Source organism: Drosophila miranda, assembly GCF_003369915.1.
Source record: "Drosophila miranda strain MSH22 chromosome Y unlocalized genomic scaffold, D.miranda_PacBio2.1 Contig_Y2_pilon, whole genome shotgun sequence".
Classification (NCBI taxonomy): Eukaryota; Metazoa; Arthropoda; class Insecta; order Diptera; family Drosophilidae; genus Drosophila; species Drosophila miranda.
The window spans coordinates 5,365,377-5,389,429 of NW_022881614.1; the positions used below are offsets into that span (position 1 = coordinate 5,365,377).

The 24,053-nt window shown below is 50.3% G+C and overlaps 2 protein-coding genes across 2 annotated transcripts in view; both read left to right on the forward strand.

Annotated features, from left to right (window-relative positions):
- The window catches only part of LOC117193781 (protein slit-like), a 126,672-nt gene that overhangs the window by 42,471 nt on the left and 60,148 nt on the right, over positions 1-24,053 (forward strand). The gene's annotated exons all lie outside the window — the stretch shown is intronic.
- LOC117192934 (proteoglycan 4-like) overlaps positions 9,014-24,053 on the forward strand; it is a 32,949-nt gene continuing 17,909 nt past the window's right edge. The window contains exons 1-2 of the mRNA XM_033397664.1: positions 9,014-9,188; positions 9,260-9,976. Coding sequence (XP_033253555.1) covers positions 9,014-9,188; positions 9,260-9,976 — 892 coding nt within the window. The remainder of the gene's footprint in view (positions 9,189-9,259; positions 9,977-24,053) is intronic.

A 24,053-nucleotide genomic window follows, 5' to 3' on the forward strand; every position in this document is an offset into this window, starting at 1 on the left:
TGCTAAACATTCTCACACACCCCCGCTCTCTCTTTCACTCTACATTCTTGAATTTATGAAACACTTAAGCAACAAAGTTGCCTCCCCGTGCACCACTCTGCAGCAATTAGACGGCATTTCCATTAGCGTTTAAAACCATACATCCAACTGCCTGCTTGCTGCCTGCCGCCTGCCCCAACTGCCAGTCTGGTGTCTTCACACCTGCCCACATCTTTAGTAAATATACTTACGTGAGAGTAGATTTGTATTTGAAAGAACAAACTACCGAAACAAGAAAAATCCTGTCACTTTGTGCCAATTAAGCGGCAAACGTAAAAGCAAGAAGGAAAAGCAAGAAGAGAGGGAGAATCCTCTGCCTGTTCTACCAACTCGATTGATACGCTCTCGTGAGGTGTGCGCGCAAGGTATATCTAACATAAGGTAAGGCTTACAAGTTTGTCTACCCTGCTAGCGCCTCCTCCTCTTGGTAGCGGCCTCTATTGGAAAGCAATTAGGAGCTCATAGAGAGGAAGCGATCTTACCTTTTATAGTTCTTCCCATGTGACAATCAATGCCTCACCTTTCATCCGTACCTACCCTTTGTGCCTGCTGATCATCCATCAAACGCCTCTCTATCTCTCTCGGCCGCGCTCTCTCGTTTTCTGTCTTCGTGTGCATCTAAGAGAGTCGTGGAAACGGAGTAGGCAAAGACAGAAGAACGCCTAAAAAGAATCGACTTTTCTTCAACTGTTTAATTGCATTTGGCTTCTGCTTTTGTTGTTCTTGCTGTCTGGATTGCTGCTGCCTGAATTTTGCATTTAATTACTTTGTTTATGGCCCCCGGACAGCAGCAGAAGCACTGGGACCAGCACCGGCACCGGCACCAGCGACAGACCGGGCCACCAGCAACAATAAAACTTCAATTTATGTGTGCTCTTCCCTCTGCTCCCCCTCGCCCATTGTGCCCCTGCCACTGGACTACGAAATGTTGTTGAATTCCAATTCACAAATTGACAGGGAACGCAACCCATCATCCCACCCACACCCACACCCCTTCTCCATTTCCACTCCCGCGCACTGCTTTTGTTATGTGAACAACGTGAACTTTATACTCTTTTCTGCTACCCTGTAAAGCAGGGTGTTTGTAGTAGGGCCAATCGAGGTTCAATTATCCAACGGCGAGGTGTATGTTCCAGCTTAAACTCCTAGCAGTCGTCACAGAAAGGAAAGGCCGATGGGTTTCGTTGTGTATATATATATATATTGTTCATGTAGTTATTGGGTATTCGCGTGGTATGTCGACAGGTTGAAGCGGAGGTGAAAACGTAACTAACTAACTCTATGCCTTATGATGCTTTTGCTGCCGTGAGCGCCGAGTGGATCGTGGATTGTGGATCCGAGCGCCCCTCCGAGCGCGCGAGAGCGAGTTGGGACCGGGGCGCACGGAGTTGGCACAGTGCGCGGAAATTGTTTACTGCTGGCCTGAACATCCTCCCCCCCCCCTTGCAGGATTGCAAAGTATAATGGGGTGGCCTATTGCTGGGCGTACGCCCCGGACCCGATTCATCCCAAAAAAAAAACGCTCTGGACTTGACAAGGACGTCGACTCAGTGTCGCTCCACGGTCGGATAGGCGTGAGGATGCGCAAAACGGGGGTTGCTCTTGAGGAATCTGTGGATGGCGCCGTGGGTCCTACGACGGGGCGGCTCGCGGGGAGACGAGTGTGTCGTTCGTCGTGAGCCGATGTAGATGACGACGGTACAGTCGCGGCTGAGCGGGCTGCACGACGAGGGCGGCGTTTGGCATGGTTCGATTTAGATGGCGACGATGCTCCCGAGGCTGAGCGGGCTGGACGACGAGACGTGGGTACGTGGAGTAGCGTGTGGTTGTTCTTGCCGGAGTGTTGGTGAGCCAGGAAGTTCCCGCAATACTGGTTGATAAGGACAGCTCAGAGTCTCTCTTCGGGGCTCAGGAGAAGAAATTGGTGGTAGGTCCGTAGCGGATGGACTCCTTGGCAGAATCGGCAACGGTAGGAGCCAATTTCCCGAGCACGTCGGTTCTCCCTGGTGCGGTTGGCGCGGGGACGTGGGGCCATATCTGGGTGCGGAGAACAAAGTTGAAATAAAGGCGTCGAAGACACATTAGTAACGATCTTGGAACGGGTGAGAGGCACATTTAAGACATTGGAAATTGCCGCCCGGTTACATAGTCTGGTGAGGCTATTTTGATCTAAGGACGGATTCACCTTCGAGTTCAGGCTTGAATTCGGACCGGAGCGTAGAGCTTTCATACAGTGCATATTTTGGAAATATTTCCGTCGGTCAGGAGACCGTTCGAGAACTTCTGCGGAGGGAGCTGGAAGGAAATTGCTGTCGTAAAAAGACCCCGAGTCTTCTACCAGTGTGATAGGTCGTCTGGAAATTTGACTCGAGAACGATGAGATTTGATTCATCACCTGAGGCACTGGACCTGTGAGTACCCAGCCAAAAATGTTCAGTGAGCCACTGTGAGGAAAGGTATTCCCACACGTAGGGGGCAGTGCAGGGTTAAGCGCTAACGGCCGTTATCCGGGGATATCCGGAGGCGGCGAATTCCCGAGGAGAGCTCTCCCGGGGACCCAAGATGAGAGGGGAGGACCCCTGCATGACCAAATATGGTCATGAGATCACGCCACCAGCCAGGTCCCGTTGGAAAGCGACAAGGGAATGAAGGAACGCCGATGGAAAAATACGGGCACCGCATGGCGGAAAGTGCCGTTAGCGCCAGGCGGCATCGGCGGCGCTGACGCAGAAGCGAGCCTATAAGAGGAGGGCCGCGACCAGGAACAGGGGACAGTCAGCAAACGGAGCTAGCAAGAGTGAAGTGCACAGTGAGTGACAAGAGTGAGACCAAGCGAAGGGAAAAGAGCTGACTGAGAGGCGGATTTGGGCCACGTGCCAAGAATCGCTAGCCCCAGTCAGTAGAGCCGGCGGTGCCACGCTCGGCGACGCCGTGGGGGGCCCAGGGAGCGCCACGCTCATCGAACCACAGAGGAGAACCCCGAGGAGGACCCGCACCGGAGTCGGAATAGAGTAAGATAGACTTAAGATACCAATAAAGCATACTAGCATACCAGTACAAGACCCAACCCGTGCCTTCTTACTTGTCGTCGGGGCAACATACAAATATTGTTGTAGCGAGCCTACCGACCGCTGAGCCAGCCCAGCTGCATCAGACGGGAAAAGAACGGACCGTTACAACTGGCGCCCAACGTGGGGCCTCTCGACAAGCAAAAGACAAAGTGCATTTGGGAAGGGCGGTATTGAGTTTGGTATCGCGAGGGCACAAAAATGAGGAGCCGACGATGGGTTCATTCATTGAGGAAAGAGGACTTGGTCCAGTGCGCGCAAGCGTGCGGTCTTCGATTGGAAGGCACGCTGACCGAGATGCGCCGAATCTTCAAGGAGTGGATAGAGAAACACGGAGAGGAACCGGAGTATGCGGACGCGCTCGAGGCCTGGGAGATGAAGGCGGGAGGAGCCGTGACCGCGGCCCAAATGGAGGACGGGGCGGATCCATACGAGCGCCTGACGCTGCCGGCGAGTGCGGAGCAAGTAACGCTGTGGAGACGGCCGTCCGAGACCCCAGAGGAGCTCATCGCGAGCCTGGCGGCCCCGGTGAAAAGCCGGTCGCCTAGCCGACCGCGGGCAGAGAGTGGGGAGAGGCCAACCAGGCCAGCACAGCCGGAGCAAGGGGGCGCGAGAAACCCACAGGGATTGGAAGAAGGGAGAGCAGGGGAGGATCGTCGACAGGGACTAGATGAACAAACCACGAGACCGCCCAGTTCGAGTTTTGCCCACGTCGCCAAGCAGGTCAGGGAGTGGTCGTTTCGGTTCGACGGAACGGCGAAACCACTCGAGTTCCTGGAACAGATCGAGTGGTCAGCCGACATGTACGGGTTGGAGTTGAATCTAATTCCGCGAGCCATGCCTGAGCTGCTAAAGGGTCGGGCGCTCATGTGGTTTGTAGCCAACAACAGGCAGTGGCAGACATGGGACGCATTTGCGCGTAGCTTCCAAGCATATTTCCTGCCGAGGGGGTATTTTGAAAAATTACTCCAGGAGGTGAGGTTGAGGAAGCAAAGATGGGGAGAGCCATTCAAGGACTACATGGTGGAGATGCAGACCCTTATGCGGCCACTAAAATGCACGCCCGAAGAGCAGTTGGAGCTCATTAGAGACAACAGCATGCCCGATCTGAGGGTGTTCATCCGGCCACATAGGTGCAGAGACCTGGATCACATGATGACGCTGGCCGACGAGTTTGAGGCTCTGGAGAGGGACCGGCTGGAGTTCCAACGGGAGTGTCCGGCGAATAAGGCAAAAGCAAACAATCCGTTCGCTCGTCCGGCAGTAACGGAGATATGTCGCCGCTGCCAGGGCGACACGACAGCCAGCTCTGATTCGACAAGGGAAAAAAGGCCGGTCCCAACGCGGCGGGACGACCAAGCGAACACGAACATAGAGGCTGGGTTCGTGAAAAACCCAGCCCAGGCGTGTCGACGATGTGGAAGTGACCGCCATTGGGCACAAGCATGCGATGGTCGACCTATAACATTCAGCTGGAGGTGCGGCAAGGTGGGAGCCCCGACATGGCAGTGCTGCCAGAAAGCGGGAAACGCCCCGCGACCCAAGCCGCGGAGGGCCGTGCCAGGGTCGCAAGACGGAGCCCCCCAAAGCTCATAGGAGAACTCACGGAGGAGGATGTCCAGCTGTCGGCGGTAGTGAGGATCGCGGGCAGCAACTGGAAAGCAACGGTCGATACCGGGGCGACAAGCAGTTTTATCAGCTGCGAGGCGGCGAGTAGACTGGGGGAAGAGGGGCGACAGAAAGAGACGAGGAAGCTGGTGCGGCTGGCTGACGGACGCAGCCGATAAATCAATTCCCAGATCGAGGTGGAACTGGCCTTCGGGGACAAGATCGTTACAATCCCGCTTCTCGTGTTGCCCGGAGTAATAGATGAGCTGGTTCTGGGATGGGATTTCCTCGCCGCGGTCGGAGCAGAGGTGACCTGTGCGGGACACAGGATTGTGATCCCGGCGAGAGGCCACCGCCAGGGGCGGTTGGAGGAGAAGCTGTCAGTGGCGGTGGTAGCGAACACGGGAAGGTCTGTCGAGCCCGCATCCGACGGAACGCAAGCGGAGGAGGGGTCGGTTGAAAACTTCCTGGCAAAGGAGTTGGAAGAGTTCCAAGAACTGAAGGGAGTGTCGAACACGATCTCTATGAGTGATGCACAGCCGGTCAAACAGCGCTACTATCCCAAAAATCCCAAGATGCAAGCCGAAATCAACCAACAGGTTGACGAACTGCTGGAAAGAGGGTGTATTGAGCCATCGAAGAGCCCGTACAGTTCACCCATCGTGATGGTCAAAAAGAAGACGGGAAAGTGGAGATTATGCGTGGACTTCAGACAGATAAACGCGAAGTCCATCAAGGATGCGTACCCCATGCCAAGAATAGACTATATTTTGGACCAGCTCAGGGACGGATATTGGCAGATACCACTGGAGGAAGGCAGTAGAAAGTTCACCGCGTTCACGGTGCCCGGCAAAGGGCTGTTCCAGTGGAAGGTGATGCCATTCGGACTCCACTCAGCCTCGGCTACGTTTCAGAGGGCATTGGACCAGGTGATAGGCCCCGAGATGATGCCACACGCGTTCGCGTACCAAGACGACATCATTGTCATCGGCCGTACCGAGGAGGAGCACAAGCGCAACCTCGAAGAAGTCTTTCGACGGTTAAAGAACGCCAACTTGCGCCTAAATGTGGACAAGTGTCAATTTTTTAGGAAGGAGCTACGTTACCTGGGGCATTTGGTAACGGGAGACGGAATCTGCACCGATCCCGAGAAAGTGGCGGCCATTAAGGAGTTGCAGCCGCCAGCGAGTGTCAAAGAGCTACGACAATACTTGGGCGTGGCCTCCTGGTACCGGCGTTTCGTAAAGGGATTCGCCACGTTGGTGCAGCCCCTCAGCACTTTGCTGAAGAAGAAGGCCAAGTGGGAATGGTCAACGGAACAGCAACAAGCGTTCGAGGACGTAAAAAGTCGGCTGACAGCAGATCCGGTGTTGGCATGCCCAGATTTCTCAAAGAAATTCGTGCTCCAGACGGACGCCAGCGACTACGGACTTGGGGCGATCCTGACGCAAGAGACGGAGAAGGGCGAGAGGGTCATCTAATACGCCAGTAGGACTCTGAATAGCGCAGAAAAGAACTATCCGGCGACTGAAAAGGAGTGTCTGGCCATTGTATGGGCTATAAGAAAGCTAAAGCCCTATCTGGAGGGATACCATTTCAAGGTGGTCACGGATCACATGGCGTTGAAATGGTTGAACAGCATCGAGAGCCCAACAGGGAGGATCGCCAGGTGGGCGCTGGAGCTACAACAATACGACTTTGAAGTGGCATATAGGAAAGGGCAGCTGAACGTGGTGGCGGATGCACTGTCCCGACAGCCATTGGCGGAGCGATGCCTGAGAACCACCGAGGAGGAATCAGAAAAGGGACACGAACCGGAGGCAGAGTGCGGATGGATTCAAAAGGTCAAAGAGAGGATGAGGACGGAACCGAGGAAATATCCGGATTACGTCGAGGAAGCAGGCCGGATATACCGGCACATCCCGCACCGGGCTGGAGAAGAAGAGATAGCATCATGGAAGTTATGCGTACCGAAGGATCTAAGAGAGAGAGTTATAAGAGAGAATCACGACTCGCCGGAGGCGGGGCACGCGGGCGGCAGAAGGACGATGGCCCGAGTAGCCGCCCGATACTACTGGCCGGGGATGCACCGAGATGTGAGGACATACGTGAGAAAGTGTGAAAGCAGCATACGCTACAAACCAAGTCAACTGCAGGCGGCCGGGAAAATGCTGACACAAGTGCCAGAAGAGCCGTGGGCAACGGTGTGTGCCGACTTCGTGGGCCCTCTGCACAGGTCAAAGCATGGGAATGCCATGTTATTGGTGATGGTGGATCGGTTCTCGAAATGGACCGAGCTGGTCCCCTTGAGAAAGGCCACTGCGGAAGCACTAACGAAAGCGTTCCGAGAGCGCATCGTGTCCCGGTTTGGCGTGCCGAAGGTGGTGATCACGGATAATGGCGTCCAGTTCACCAGTAGAGCTTTTAAGAGGTTTTTGGAGCAGATGGGTGTACGGCATCAGTTCACGGCCCCGTACACGCCGCAGGAGAACCCGACGGAGCGAACTAATCGGACAGTGAAAACTATGATAGCTCAGTTCACCGAAGGGAACCAGAGGAACTGGGATGAGAAATGGCCAGAGATAATGTTGGCCGTAAATTCAGGGGTGTCCGAATCCACCGGGTACTCGCCGGCGTTCGTGGTCCAAGGGAGAGAGCCGAGGCTACCAAAGGCTCTATACGATGACAAAGCGCTTGGCACAGGACAGGGCACGCACACTCCGGACGAGAACGCGGCCAAGTTGAGAGAGGTGTTTCAACTGGTGAGGCGGAATCTCGAAAGAGCGGCGCAGGACCAGGCGAGGTATTATAACCTGAGGAGGAGAGCGTGGAAACCCACGATTGGAGACAAGGTATGGGCCAAGCAACACCATCTATCCAACGCGGCCGAAGGGTTTGCGGCAAAACTGGCCCCGAAATATGACGGGCCCTACACCATAATGGATTTCGTGTCCCCGGTCATTTGTAACTTAAAGAAGGACAGCGAGAAGCGGACGCGGACCGCGCATATAGGGGACCTGAAACCACAACCCGGAGAAGGAACCCCCAAAACAGGCCCGGGAGCCGAAGCGTAGACGACGCACAAGGAGGGGCAACGGGCGAGGCATACGGAGAAGGGTGGACGAGCACGGAAGACAGAGACTAACGGCAGGGGCAGAAAGGAGAGTCCCAGCTGGATGCCACGCAGGACAAGGTCGTACGAGTTACTCTTACAACTAAGGTTCAATAAAACTAAGAACCACGCGTGTCACGCAGGACATGAATCGCCCACAAGGGAGGAGCGGGTGGCCCAACTTGATGCCACGCAGGACAAGGCCGTACAGGATGCTCTTACAACTAAGGTTCAGTAAAACGGAGCAGCAGACGGCGGCCGGCGGACCAATAAAGCTGGACCTACAAGAAAAAAAAAGGAGGATTAGCTCGTCAGCCATTTAGAACTGATCAAAGGCAAAGAAGGTAGAAGATACCCGGGTTACCACCATCCCAGGGGGGGCGGGTTGCGTGGTGCGTCGACGGACGAGGGGGCGCCCGAGAAGGGGGTTCCGAGATGAGCAGAAGTTCGGGTCCGGGTCCAGGGCATCGAAGCCAGCTGCTAACGTCGGGGATGGCGGGACAAAAGCGGATGCCGCCCGTGCGCGGTCTACCGGCTGGGGAATCGGATGATCCCTGGGTCCGAGGCGCTGCACGGGGGTGACATCCGCGTCTAAGCCGATCCAGAGGCGGGCGGAGCTGGCCACGGGGGGCGGGCCGATGTTTGGCAGCACGGGCGAAAGGTCGGAGGACCTATTGGTCACGGGCTGGGAGATCGGTCAGCACCCTGGACTGGAACCCAAGGACGGGCTGGAAGAAAGGCAAGGTGAGATGAGGAACCCAATAACTCGGGAGGCTTACCAGATCCAAGGCGGAGCCGGACAACACGTCGCCAGACCTGGAAGTAGAAAGGGCCAAATAAAAAAAAAAAAAAGGGAAAAGGAAGAAAAGTGGGAACCGGAGGAAAGCTAACAAAATAAGGGGGCACCCTAGGGTTAACGCGGCGAGAGGCGCGGATAACTTTCAAAACGGGAGCGAGCGAGAGAGCCAGCTGGAAAGCAGGAGAGAGCCGTCCCACGGGCCCATGCAAGGCACCGTTACAGGGAACGGTGAACACCGGCACGAGCCCTTATAAAGGGGGGAGCAGCGCTCGATCAGGTCTTTTCAAAAGTTGACCACGTGGAAAAAAGCAAAAGGGTAAGATGCAGCAGCATTTAATGAGGTACCTAGCGGAGCAGCGAAAATGGATTCGCCGCGGGTATCAGGCTATGGGTGATACACAAAGTCGGCGGCAGGCGTACCAGGTCGAGCGCGAGGAGCAAAGGTCGAGTAGGAGTAGGTCCCCGGAGCTACAATTGTTGGCCTCACCGCTAGTGTTAACCGCGGGATCCATGGGACCGACGGTGTCCCCCATGGTATCGCCGGGGTACACCGAGGCGGAAAGTGACCTAGAATTGGTGAGCTGGGAGCCGGCGCCACGGAGAGAACGCAGACGCGAGGAGCCCCACACCAAGCGCAAGGAGCTACCAGCAGTAGCAAGGAGCCCCGCACCAGCAAGCGCGAGGGGCCCCGCACCAGCAAGCGCGAGGAGCCCCACACCGGCAAGCGCGAGGAGCACCGGACCAGCAGACGCGAGGAGTCCCGCACCGGCAAGCGCGAGGAGCCCCGGACCAGCAGGCACGAAGAGCCCCGCACCGACAAGCGCGAGAAGCCCCACCCCAGTAAGCGCGAGGAGCGGCCTGAGGGAGGAAGGAGGGGGCGCACGGAGACGCGGAAGGAGGAGCCCAGTGAGCGGGCCTCGAAGCGGGCGTCCACGCGTTCGACGCGTACGGCCAAGGAAGAGGAGTCGTCGGCACGCACAAGGGGGAGGTCGACGGCGCGGCGAGGGGATCAGCGGCCGACAGACCCACAGGTCGAGGAGCCGCAGCCAACGCCGGCCGAAACCGCGGTCAAAGAGCCGCAGACAACGCCGATCGAGTTCGCGGTCAAAGAGCCGCAGTCAACGCAGGCCGACATCGCGGAAGATAACGCGGCCGCTGAGGCACGACGCCTCGCGGAATGGCACCGGCGGTTCGCGCTGGCCGCGGCGGCGGAGGAGCGGAGACAACGGCGTGTATGGGAGGACGCCTTGACGCTGGCAAAGAGGCTGAAGGCCACGCAGGAGGCTGAAAAGGCGGCGCAAGAAGCGGAGGCGCAGCGCCACGAGCGAGGCGTCGCGCACCAATGGCGGTGTATTAGCCGGGTCGACGCAGCGGAGCGAAGGGAGACGGCGCGTCTGCGGGCGGAAGCGGAGAAGGCAAGGGCGACGCGGGCGGAGGGCGCGGCCGGCGGGCTGGCAGTGATCTCCAGCGACGACGAGGAGGAGCCGGAGTGCCCACCAGCGCCGAAGGCGGCTCAAGTCCAGTCGCCCGAAGAGGAGTGGCAGGAGAGGCTACGACGAGCCGAGGTGGAGGAGGAGGAGCTCTGGCAGCCACCCCCTGAACACGTCGAGTCCGAGGAGGAGCCACGGCCGCAGGCCCCACCGTCACCGGGGGCAGAGGAAGAGCTGTTCAGGCGTCGGCCGGCGGCTGACGACGCGCGCGGTCAAGGGGGTCAGCACCAGCAGCATCAGCAGCAGCAGCGTCAGCAGCAGCAGCATCAGCAGCATCAGCAGCAGCAGCGTCAGCAGCATCAGCAGCAGCAGCATCAGCAGCAGCAGCACTGGCACGGGCCACAGGGAGCAGCCATCGGGCCGTTCGTCTCGCAGGAGGTGCGCTCCGCGGTGCGAGACGGCATGATGTGGCACGTGCAAACGCTGCACATATCGTGGGCCTCTGGGCCCACGCCCCAGCAGCCCGGGCAAGAAGCGAGGGAGGCTCGACTGTGGGAGGAGGCACCACGCGCCAGTGACGAGCGGGACCCGAGGCGGCGGGCACGGCCACAGGAGTCGACAGGCCCAGCGGTGGCACCCACCGCCGAAGAGGTGCCCGAGGAGGCGCCCGGGAGGACGGCAGAGGTCGAGACGGAGGGCACGACGAACACGCCAACATCATTGACGGCGGAGGGCCCAGCGGCGGCGCCCGAAGCCGAGGTGGCGGCCGACGGCGAAGCGGATGACGGCGCAAGAGCAACGGCGGAAGCGAAGAAGGACGAGGCCGCGGAACAACACTCACCTGAGCCATGGGAGAGAGGTCCTTGGCGATGGCCGGAACCCGGCCAGGGCGAGCGTCCGAAGCTGGGCCGACAGGCGTCGTGCCCAGGGGAGCGGGCGGAGGCGCGCCGGCCCGAGCTCCAGCGCCAGGCATCGTGGCCCCAGACGAGGTCGGCGGACAACTCACGGTGGCGGGCCGTCAACCGCGAGGAGTGGCCGGCCGTCGTCACGCGCTCTCTCGCGCGGATAAAGCCAACCGCGAGGAAGGTGAAGCGTCTGGTCAACGACGGGGGCGTCCGGTACCGGCTATTGGTGTCCACCGACCGGCAGGAGGTATTCCGGGCTAGTTATTGAGGAGAAAAGAAGAGTAGAGAAGAAGAATGGAGAAGAAAGTAACTTAAAACAAGAACAAGTAAAAAAGGAAAAAAACCAAAAAAACAAAAAGGGTGTTTTAAGGGGGGAAAAAAAAACATGGTCTTACCTTGCAGCAGAGGAACAGCGGGGAATCGGGGGAGCTTGAATGAAGGCGGCGGAAGGCGTCAAAGCGGGAGGAAAACTTTCCCGAAGCATCCAGAGGGCCGGCGTAAAGCAGGCGGCCCAGCGAAGGGTGGTAGGAAAAACCAGACGCGCACAAGGTAAACAAAGAAAACACCCGGCATCGCGAGAAAATGGTACGTTTCCAGTCCATTGAGGAATTCGCGATCCGGAAGTAGAATACGCACGCTGCGACATATCGAGTAGAGCACAGAAACGACCCTACGCTGTATCGAGTGGAGCGTAAGGGCAACGCTGTGTCATATCGAGTAGGTCAGAATAGCGACCGTACCCTATACCGGGCGGGGCAAAGAAAAAAAGCTCCTATGCGAACTATCGGTAAGGGGGAATCGAATCGATCGCGCTCATCGGAGAGGTACGGCAACACCGCAAGGCGTGAAGCCGAAAGAGGGCGCCAGGGGGCACCCGGGTCGAGAACAAAGCACGCGCACAGGTCGCGCGGGGCTTTTGAAGCATCCCAAACCTGGGACGCGGAAAACCGGGGTTTTCCGCCAATAAAAAAAAGGGGAAGTGTGAGGAAAGGTATTCCCACACGTAGGGGGCAGTGCAGGGGAGGGGAGGGGAGGACCCCTGGAGAGAGAGCCGCGGGATGACGGGATCGGGCCGGCAGTGGCTCAGCGCATGACCAAATATGGTCATGAGATCACGCCACCAGCCAGGTCCCGTTGGAAAGCGACAAGGGAATGAAGGAACGCCGATGGAAAAATACGGGCACCGCATGGCGGAAAGTGCCGTTAGCGCCAGGCGGCATCGGGGGCGCTGACGCAGAAGAGAGCCTATAAGAGGAGGGCCGCGACCAGGAACAGGGGACAGTCAGCAAACGGAGCTAGCAAGAGTGAAGTGCACAGTGAGTGACAAGAGTGAGACCAAGCGAAGGGAAAAGAGCGTTAGAAAGCGAACACGTTGTGTGAGGATTGAGAGGCGGACTCGAGCGTGAAGCCAAGAGCCAAAGACCCCAATCCCTTGAACCAACGGTGCCACGCTTGACGCGCACCCCACCAGGAGTGAGGCACCCTCGGGCCGCAAAGCCAAGGGAGTCGAGTGAGAGCGAACGCGTCAGGCGCCTGACTAAGAGGCGGATTTGGGCCACGTGCCAAGAATCGCTAACCCCAGTCAGTAGAGCCGGCGGTGCCACGCTCGGCGACGCCGTGGGGGGCCCAGGGAGCGCCACGCTCATCGAACCACAGAGGAGAACCCCGAGGAGGACCCGCACCGGAGTCGGAATAGAGTAAGATAGACTTAAGATACCAATAAAGCATACTAGCATACCAGTACAAGACCCAACCCGTGCCTTCTTACTTGTCGTCGGGGCAACATACAAATATTGTTGCAGCGAGCCTACCGACGCTGAGCCAGCCCAGCTGCATCAGACGGGAAAAGAACGGACCGTTACACCACTTAACTGAATGGACGGAAGGATATCCGCTCCAATCAGGACATCTATTTGTGAACTCTCATAGAAGGTCGGATCCGCCCATGAGAGGTTCGGCAGGTCTCTCAAGAACCCTTGCGAGATCGGATGCGATGGAATATTCGCGGCCAATTCCGGAACAACGTAGGCTGTGGCATTTAGTTGTAAGCCCGGCATAGTCGGAGAACGGATGGAAAAACTGCAGAGCTTCTTTGACTGAGCGGATACGGCATTATTTAGGCCGGAGACCTGTGCCTGGATACGTTGGAATGGCAATTTAATCATGTCCACAAGACGTTCTGTAATGAACGTCGCCTCTGAGCCAGAGTCGATCAGAGCGCGGGCGTGGAAAGTTTTTCCCAGGTGACAAATATTAACGATGGCCGTGCCTAGGAGGACAGCACTCGTACCGGAGGCGAAATATGACTGAACGATTGGCTGGGCTTCGGACGAACTTGGATTTTGTACGCTTGGTACTCGTAGATGTAGCTCGGGCCACGCTGAGGAATTTTTGTGCCGTTGTGGAAATCGCCTCGCTGGAGTTTTCTGGATTGCTACGGTGCAGAAGCGTATGGTGCCGGTCTCCACAAATTATGCAATTGTGGGCGCTCTGGCATGCTCGTATCTGGTGGCCCCTTGCAAAGCAGTTCAAACAAAGCTGCTTTTGCTTAATGTAGTCGGAGCGAGCGCCAGCGGGCATTTGAAGGAAGTAAGGGCATAACCGGATTGGATGATACTCTTTGGAGCAGAGATCACACGTGCTCCTCGTTTGATTCACTGTGGTCTCGAACGAGTGGGCACTCCTAGGATAAGGACTTCCTTGAGACCGAAACGGATTGCTTCTCGAATTGTCTGCAGTGCGTATGCTCGCCCTGGAGTGGGCCTGAGTATCCATGCCTGGATGGTCGTCCTCGGTCACTTCGAGAGACAGGTACCGCTCCGCCAGGAACTTGTCCATGGCGTGCCAGGTGGGAATTTCGGACTTGTGCGTCACGGATTGCTCCCAAAGCTCTAAGGTCGTCTTTGGCAGCTTAGCGGAAATGAGGTACACTAAAACTCCGTCAGCGAAAACGCTGTCTGTGGAGACCTCGGAATGGGTGAGTGTCGTGAGGAACTTGTGGACGGCCCTCTGGAGCTCTTTTAGCGCTGCTGCTGACTCGGTACGGATTTGGGGCAGACTGAAAAGGATCTTCAGCTGGGCCTTGAGTATCAGCCTCTTGTTTTGGAAACGCTCACGGAGGGCGTTCCATGCGGACGCGAAACCCTCGTTCGTAAGTGGAGCCTGTGCCACTATGTCGTGGGCTTCACCGCTGGTCTTTTTGTTGAGGTGGAACAGTTTTTCCACTGGAGCCAACCTTGGGTTTTCTATGTAGATGGCGGTGAACACCTGTTCACCGGAACGTGGGCCACTGCTGGTAGTCCCCACTGAAAACTTCAGTGTCACATGGAGGGAGGCGGCAACCGCCGGAAGTCGGCACTTGAACGGCAAGTTGCGGCGTGTGAGGGACAGTCGGGGCTCGAGCTGATCGTTCAGTTCGGCCAGGCATTGCGCGTAGACCGCGTAGCAGTCATCGTACATCTCTTGGACATAAGCTACACCCTCTGGATCCTCTTCCGCCATCGTCACCGAACTCCGCGTCCACCTTTGCCCACAGGCTTCGGAGTTGTTCTCGATGGACTTGGGAGAGCGAGCGGGTTAGTGTGCTAGCATCTGGAGCGCTGAGCTTCTGGTCGAAGCGGGTCAGTCTGCTTGCAGCCAAGGCAAACTTAGACTGTGCGGAACTGGCGGCCATAGTGCTAGGAGCCGTGCGAGGGATTCCCGAGGGGAGCAACAAATCCTCGAAGGCATGTGGTGCGTGAGCCCTTGACGTGGTCGGACCTCGCTCAGCTGGGGCCGGACGGGAAGATGTGGGCGTAGTGACTGAGCCGTTGGAGCTGGGTGGATGGGTCAAACTCAGCGAACTCACCCGCTTAAACTTCTTGCGAGATTTCTTCTCAACAGTGGGCATGTTTGCTGATGGATCTGCGATAACGCGTAGTAGAGTCGCAAAGGTAGGTGAGCGGAAATGGCGACGTGGAAGTTCAGAACTACGAACCGTGGATATGTGGTTTTGGTGGAATTTATTGCGAGTATTTAAATTATGGAAATAGTACACCGTGGCCGGAATATATAGATATAAATACTACGATCAACAAACAAATGTCTAACCAAGAACGAAAATTGAGGATGGACGATAATATTGAGGCACGAGGTACCAATATACCAGTGTATAGAGTCGGTTGAAAACAATATACTCTCGAAATGCAGTGTAGCGCGTCACTTGGCGTTCCGTTACGGTCAAGCGCGGCACCGAAAAATATTCTCCTAACAACTACAACGCAGGCAAACGGTGGAGAAGCGAAAGCGAAAAGAAAAACGAAAAGAATGCACCGCTGCTGCTGCTTTTATGTGTGTATGTATGGCTGTAGGTGCTATGTACCGCGGCTTGGGTTGAAGAGATGTCAAACAACGGGTAAAACGGTGGATAACCGTTTTATATACAATATGTATATTATATATGTAGATGTGCAAGAATATGCTAATTTAAAATGCGTACGTATAGATATTTAAGATAAATACATATGTATGTGCCGTATGTATGGATCGTTATTTTGTTGGTAGTGTAATTAGTTAAATAAGGAGGCGCAGTGATTTGTTATTTTATTTCCTTATAAAACCGACAAACTATGGAACGTTGAGCATGCACGGAATAAACAACAAAAATAATTGCAAGAATATGCCTTTATGTTTGTTGCCAGCCGCTTGGATTGCGTTGCGATGTGTACATACATGTATATGTATGTAGCAACGAAATCTCAGCTGGGAGAGGTAAGAATATTATTTACACTGGATCGGAAGCTGAACGCATGAGTTAGCTCGGATCAAATTAAACCTTTGGAGAAGTAGGAGGCCACAACCGTTGGCAGAACGAGGTATGGTTTAATTTTGAGCTAGAGCGAGAAATAAATACATATGTATATACATATGTATGTACATATGCCACGGGAACTCGGACTGGGATGGAAAACTCGCACAAAATCACTGCCCTGTTGTTAGGCACAATCGAAGAGTACTTATCTTGAACTTGGAGCGATCTGCGGATGCTGGCTGGGGTGAGCTTCTCCTTATGGGGAAGGCGAAGATCCGGCTCGAAGAACCAATGTTTGTAGTGAGGCGGATCGAGGTTCAATTATCCAACGGCGAGGTGTATGTTCCAGCTTAAACTCCTAGCAGTCGTCACAGAAAGGAAAGGCCGATGGGTTTCGTTGTGTATATATATAGTGACATATCCATAATTCCCCACATCCCATACACATTATGTTTATGTACAATTCATCCACCCCATCCACACAAGTTACAGGACCCCACTCAAGAATCAATAACTGTTTCTTCCCATACTCCAAGCTAGGGCCCCCCATAATATAAACAATGGACCACATTGTTTCACCAACTTTAGAATCACGCCACTCTCGAGAAATCGATTCTTTAGAATCACGCCACTCTTGAGGACCAATCAAAGCTAGAAATAAAACCAAGGAATATCACATTCCTAGCTCCGTCATGTAATGCAACACCGATCGCCAGCAGTGGATGCCTTTCATCAAAGCCGACGCATCCCCAAATATCGATCCAGGCACGTACGCCACCGACACGAAGATGCAGCCGAGGAAAGCAACGCCCGAAGCCAGAGTCGGGAGTTCCAAGAGAAGGGCTCATGGAAACTAGCCAGCAGCAGAGAGATCAGTTCCGTTTGAGACAAGCAGACGTAAAGTTAAGTCGGGGAATTCAACCAATCTTGTGACATAAAGAAATTAAGTACTAAATATAAAATCTTTTTTAAAAACTAAATTTCGAGTTGCGGATATTTAACTGGCGCAGCCGGTAGGATTTCGTTTAAAATTAACTCCTATATTTCGGTAATGGTCAGCTTGTGTAATTTCTAATTACTGTGATCACGTAATCCCGGAATCGTTAATAAAATTGTGAAATCCGCCAAAGAACCTATGTGTTACGAGCACATACGATTTGCAAAACTAAAATTAAGTGAACTGAAGTAAGCGGAGATAGTGATCCACCAAAAACAGTGAAACACTAAATACAAAATCAAAAAACTTACAAGTGAACCAAAATAAAGTTAAAAACTACTGAAAACAAAACAAAACCCAATCAACACCAACAACATGGCGTTACCACCACTATCATTGAGCGAAATCCACTTGAACCAGGCACTGCTGTCGATCAGACAAATACCTGCCTATGACGGTTCATCTGGACAGCTAAGCTCATTTATCAAACGAATCGAATATGTATGCGGATTATATCCAACTGAAGATCTTCGCCAACAAAGGATCCTATTTGGAGCGACCGAGATCCAACTGTCAGGAGAGGCACAACGCATATCGTAAATGATACAACCCAACACGTGGCTCGAACTGAAGACGGCGCTGATCAACGAGTTCAAAAATCACACACCATATGAATAACTCTTACGACAACTATACACCACCAGATTCAACGGCAGTCTTCGTAATGTCATTTATAAAAACGCTTTGAACAACACAATTAAAGATGTCATTACTCGAAAACTTCCTGACAGAATGTTCATGACCTTAGCAAGAAAAGATATTACCACATTGTCTAATCTTAAGATGGCAGCACAAGAAGAAGGATTGTACGAAGCTAGTACAACAGATTCAGGTACAAATAAAGATCAATCGAAATCGTCTCAATCAAATCGAAAGAATGTTGGAAACTATTATCCAAATTATAATACTACTAACTATCACAATCAAAGTCAGAGTTCATCTGGAACAGGTCAGACTAATCAAACAAATCAAAATCAAAATTCCCAAAATCCTGGATTATACAATGAGTTCAAAAATTCCTTGAATCAAGGTAGGGCTCAGAATCCATTCAATCAGCAAATATCTCAAAACCAAGCTAGTGGGAGTGGACCCAACCAACCTACTAAAAGAGGGAGGGAGAGCCAGAGTGGCCAAACGAAGATGGACGTAAATTTTCATCAAGCCGCCTCGGAAGACCCCGAGGAGGACCCTATATAAACATTACAATTAATAAAAGAATATTAAGGTGTATCGCTGACTCGGGATCATCGATCAACATCATGAAAGAAAATTATACAGATTCCGAGATAAAAGACGATAACCTTACGGTCCATACCATCAATGGACCTGTCCGTTTAACTAAGAGTATAATGAGGAATGCGAACAAAACATGTCCGTCCGAACAAAAGTTCTACATACATAACTTTTCCGAAAATTATGATATTTTATTAGGAAGAGAATACTTGATGGCAAGTAAAGCCGTCATCGACTACAGAAATGACACTGTAACACTAGGAGCTAGGTCGTACCCAATCATTGAGAGTGGAGAAGCTATTGAAGCCGGCAAGACCGCACAGAAGTGCACTGATCCCTCTACAAAAGAAGAGAAGATCGCACCTAAGTGCCTTGACCCATCTCCAGAGGGAGATCAATACTTCGCTTCCGCTCTAGACAGTGAATTAAGGGAATGTAATCAATTAAGATTGGAACACTTAAACGACGAAGAGAGGGAAGAGTTAAAGAAGGTCTTATATGAGTTTAAGGATGTGCAGTACAGAGAAGGTGACAATTTGACTTTCACAAGTACAATCAAGCACGAGATCAAAACTCAACAAGAAGATCCGGTCTACAGACGACCATACAAATATGCCCAGATACATTATCAGGAGGTAAACCAGCAAATCAAAGATATGATCAGGCAGGGAATAATTCGAAAGTCGAATTCTCCTTACTGCTCGCCCATATCTATGATTCCGAAGAAGATAGATGCTTCAGGAAAGCAAAAATATCGAATGGTAGTAGACTATAGAAGTCTAAATGAAATAACAGTTAAGGACAAATTCCCAACTCCACGAATGGATGAAATCCTAGACAAACTAGGTAAATGTCAGTATTTTACGACAATCGATTTAGCAAAAGGTTTCCATCAAATACCCATGGAACCTAGCTCAATCCCCAAAACTGCGTTCTCCACTAAGCATGGACATTACGAGTTCACTCGTATGCCCTTTGGGCTAACCACTGCCCCAGCTACCTTCCAAAGATGTATGAACAATCTGCTAGAAGAGTTAATCTTCAAAGATTGCTTTGTATACTTAGATGACATCATTATATTTTCCACTTCATTGGAAGAACACTTGTTGTCACCAAGGAGAGTATTTGGAAAGTTGAGAGACGACAACTTGAAGCTACAAATGGATAAATGTGAATTCATGAAAAAGGAAACTGAATTCCTAGGTCATGTAGTCACTACTGAAGGAATAGTACCAAATCCAGGTAAAATCTCTGCCATTCTCAAATTTCCAATACCAGAAACGACTAAACAAATAAAGTCATTCTTAGGTCTGTGCGGGTTCTACAGGAAATTCATTCCTAATTTTGCAAACATAGCAAAACCCATGACACTCAAACTAAAGAAAGGAGCTGTCATAGACCCCAAGGAAGAAAAGTACGTCGAGGCATTTGAGAGACTAAAAGTACTCATCACCTCAGACCCTATCCTTGCGTTCCCAGACTTTGACAAAATGTTCACGGTAACAACCGACGCTAGTAACATAGCATTGGGAGCGGTTTTGTCACAAGAACACAAACCGATCTGCTACGCTAGCAGAACCCTAAATAAACATGAAATAAACTATTCAGCCATCGAAAAGGAATTATTAGCGATCGTATGGGCATACCTGCTCATACCTGTTCGGTAGAACATTCGAGATACAAAGCGATCATAAACCCTTGATTTGGTTGAACAACCTCAAGGAGCCAAATATGAAATTACAAAGGTGGAAAATAAAACTGAATGAGTTTGATTTTAAAATGAAATATCTACCAGGCAAAGAAAATCATGTAGCTGATGCCTTATCAAGGGTAAAGATTAATGAAAATCTCCTTGGAGAAGCTTCCAATAGCGTTGGTGCAACTGTACATAGCGCACAGGAAGACAATCTAAATCACACTGCTATCACGGAAAGACCAATTAACTATTACAATCGGCAAATTGAGCTAATAAAAGGCAATGAAGATAAGGTAGAAACAATTCGTTATTTTCACAAGCTAATCATCAAGATCACGTATAAGGAAATGACTAACACCTTAGCGAAGGATATAATAAAGGAATATCTATGCACCAAAAAGAGCGCATTATATTTCCATAACGAAATAGATTTTCCTCCATTCCAAAAAGCCTATTTAGAAATCATTAATTCTAACAATATAACCAAAGCTATTAAATCAAGCACGAAACTCCTAGATATTCAGAATTACGCTGAATTTAAAGAAACCATATTAAAGAATCATAAAGGCTTACTCCATCCAGGGATAGAGAAAACCGTCAATTGGTTTAGGGGAAAATACTATTACCCGGATTATCAAAAACTAATAAAAACATCATAAACGAATGTCCTACTTGTAATATTGCCAAAACAGAGCATAGAAATACGAAGTTGGCATTCGAAACTACACCGGAAATACTGAACATCAGAGAGAAATACGTCATAGATTTCTATATGGTTGGTAACCAACAGTTCCTATCATGTATTGACGTATACTCGAAGTTTGCCACTCTTGTAGAAGTAAAAAGTCGTGACTGGTTAGAAGCAAAAAGAGCCATCATGAAAGTTTTTAACGAGATGGGCAAACCAATTGAAATCAAAGCCGATAAAGATTCAGCTTTTATGTGCACAGCATTGCAAGCATGGCTGAATGCGGAAAACGTCAAAATAGAGATCACTTCCAGCAAAAATGGAATATCTGACGTAGAAAGATTTCATAAAACAGTAAATGAAAAATTAAGAATAATATCTAGTGAGGATAACCCAGAAGATAGATTCACGAAGTTTGAATTAATTCTTTATACTTATAATCATAAAACCAAACATAATACCACAAATAGGACACCAGCTGATATATTCATTTATGCAGGCTCACCTGATTATGACACCCAACTAAATAAAGTGAATAAAATCACTCAATTAAATAAAAACCGCATAGAGTATGAAGTAGATACCCGCTATAAACTATCACCTCTAGTTAAGTCTAAGGTAACAAATCTTTTCAAAAGGACGGGCGAAATTAGACAGGTAGAAGAAAAACATTATGAAGAAAAGAATAGGGGTAGGAAAATAACTCATTATTAATCAAAATTCAAGAAAAAGAAGAAATCTAATAGAAGCAAATATAATAATTCCAGGACATAATCCAAATAAAATATCTAGTAGACAAATTGCTAAGAGAAATGAACGGGCTAAAAATAACCAAAAGAAATAAAAGAGGCCTAATCAATATAGTAGGAACAGCCTACAAATATCCCCTTGCAACACTAGATCAGGAAGATAAAGTCGATTTGGAACAAAAAATCGAAAATTTAGCCAGCCATAGCATTCAAATGAATGAACTAAATTTGGTAATAGATGCAGTTAATAGCGGAATAAACGTTATAAACAAACTAAATGAAGAAAAAGACAGGAATCAACAAATAGAAATTTTGATATTCAATCTACAACATTTCACAGAATATATCGAAGATATAGAACTAGGTATGCAATTAACTAGGCTCGGTATATTTAATCCAAAAGTATTAAAACAAGACTACCTGGAACAAATAAATTCTGAGAAAATACTAAATATAAAAACCTCCATGGCTAAAATCCGATACCAACGAAATTCTAATAACTTCCAACATTCCCAAAGACATTACAAAAGTACCAATCTATAATATCGTATTGTATTCAGAATAATTAAATAACATGTTAACAGATATGACATACGACAAGTACTACATAAAAAATGAAGAAGTATTTGTTAAAGAAACTAGATTGAAAACCAATGACAATTGTATAAAAGGAATTTTAATGCAAATTCCCACTAAATGTCCATATTCCAAAACTTTTCAAAACTTTCAAATAAACTTTATTGAACCCAATATACTAATCACATGGAATCTTCCAAAAACAACGCTAAACCAGAATTGTGTAAACCAAGAAATCATAGCGGAAGGAAATACCATTATAAAAATCTACAACTGTTCAATCCAATTAAATGAATTTACAATATCAAACACAATGTTAGGTTTTGCCCAGAATGTTTATGTCAACAACAACATAACTAAAATAAAACCACTGTCGTATGTCCAAACTAATTAAATAATTATGCAATACACCAAATATAGTAACCTATTACAAATAAGTCTACTAATTTCATTTGTCATAATTATATTAGTACTACTAAGTTATGTAGCTGTTAAATTTAAGAAAACTTCTAAAAGAGTCACGGTTAAATGTATTAACCCTATAATAGAAGCAGAAGAGGAACCAACCTCAGCCACCGCACTTGACACCCCGTCACTATACCCGAGGGTAATCGCCTAGGGACAGGCTAATAACAAACGTTGGGGAGTGACATATCCATAATTCCCCACATCCCATACACATTATGTTTATGTACAATTCATCCACCCCATCCACACAAGTAACAGGACCCCACTCAAGAATCAATAACTGTTTCTTCCCATACTCCAAGCTAGGGCCCCCCATAATATAAACAATGGACCACATTGTTTCATCAACATTAGAATCACGCCACTCTCGAGAAATCGATTCTTTAGAATCACGCCACTCATGAGGACCAATCAAAGCTAGACATAAAACCAAGGAGTATCACATTTCTAGCTCCGTCATGTAATGCAACACCGATCGCCAGCAGTGGATGCCTTTCATCAAAGCCGACGCATCCCCAAATATCGATCCAGGCACGTACGCCACCGACACGAAGATGCAGCCGAGGAAAGCAACTCCCGAAGCCAGAGTCGGGAGTTCCAAGAGAAGGGCTCATGGAAACTAGCCAGCAGCAGAGAGATCAGTTCCGTTTGAGACAAGCAGACGTAAAGTTAAGTCGGGGAATTCAACCAATCTTGTGACATAAATAAATTAAGTACTAAAAATAAAATCTTTTTTAAAAACTAAATTTCGAGTTGCGGATATTTAACTATATATATATTGTTCATGTAGTTATTGGGTATTCGCGCGGTATGTCGACAGGTTGAAGCGGGGGTGAAAACGTAACTAACTCTATGCCTTATGATGCTTTTGCTGCCGTGAGCGCCGAGTGGATCGTGGATTGTGGATCCGAGCGCCCCTCCGAGCGCGCGAGAGCGAGTTGGGACCGGGGCGCACGGAGTTGGCACAGTGCGCGGAAATTGTTTACTGCTGGCCTGAACACAGGGAATAACAACTTTTGATGCATTATGGAACATATGCAGTCTGTTTCTTAATTTCCGAGTTTCGGAGCTTTTTGAGTGCTGAAACACTTTCCAGATCCCGGTTTTAGTTGTAAAAAAGTTGTATCATAGATCATCCATAAAAGTAATCCCTTAAACCACATAGATTTCCATAAAATAATCCAAATATATGTGATACTTTAAAGATCTGTAAGATTCCCCATAGAATCCCATAGAACTCTCTACATCGGATGGCCCTATCATATGTGGAGCGTAGCTCCCATCGAAACTATTTATTTGCCAGTATAGAAGCCAGTAACCCAAAAAGTTTAGTCATCGTTTCTTTTGCAATACCGAAAGGTTCTTAGGCACCATGCCATCCCCATACCACCTCCGTCCTTTCATCCACCCCCACGCGCTTCCGCCTGCCGCGCGCGCTCTCTTTCTTTCTCTCTTCCTTTTGCTGGAGAAAAGCAAAAGTTTTTGCGCTGTGAAGAGCAACAACGCAGCGGAACCCATGAGTGACTGCCCAACCTACCGTAATATTTTAATACATTTTTGTCACCAGAGAGAGAGAGGGAGAGAGAGAGAGATATATAGTAGAGTGAGAGAGAACAATCAAAACTCTGATTCCTGATTCGAAACGATGCTGTCGTTGTTATTGCCGAGCGAGCGCCTGCGTCCTAATTAAAAGCAACAAAAATCACCAACAACGAGGGGGAACGTTGTGAGTTGCTGCGGAGACCGCAACTCTACATTTATACCCGATACTTAGTCAGTATGGCTCTCCTCCGGCACACGCCGCTAATATTAAACGACACGACAAAGAGTGCGTGCGAGAAAGACAGAAATCAGTCTGAGCATGACGTCGGGCGCTGCGTGGCCACTGCAAATTGA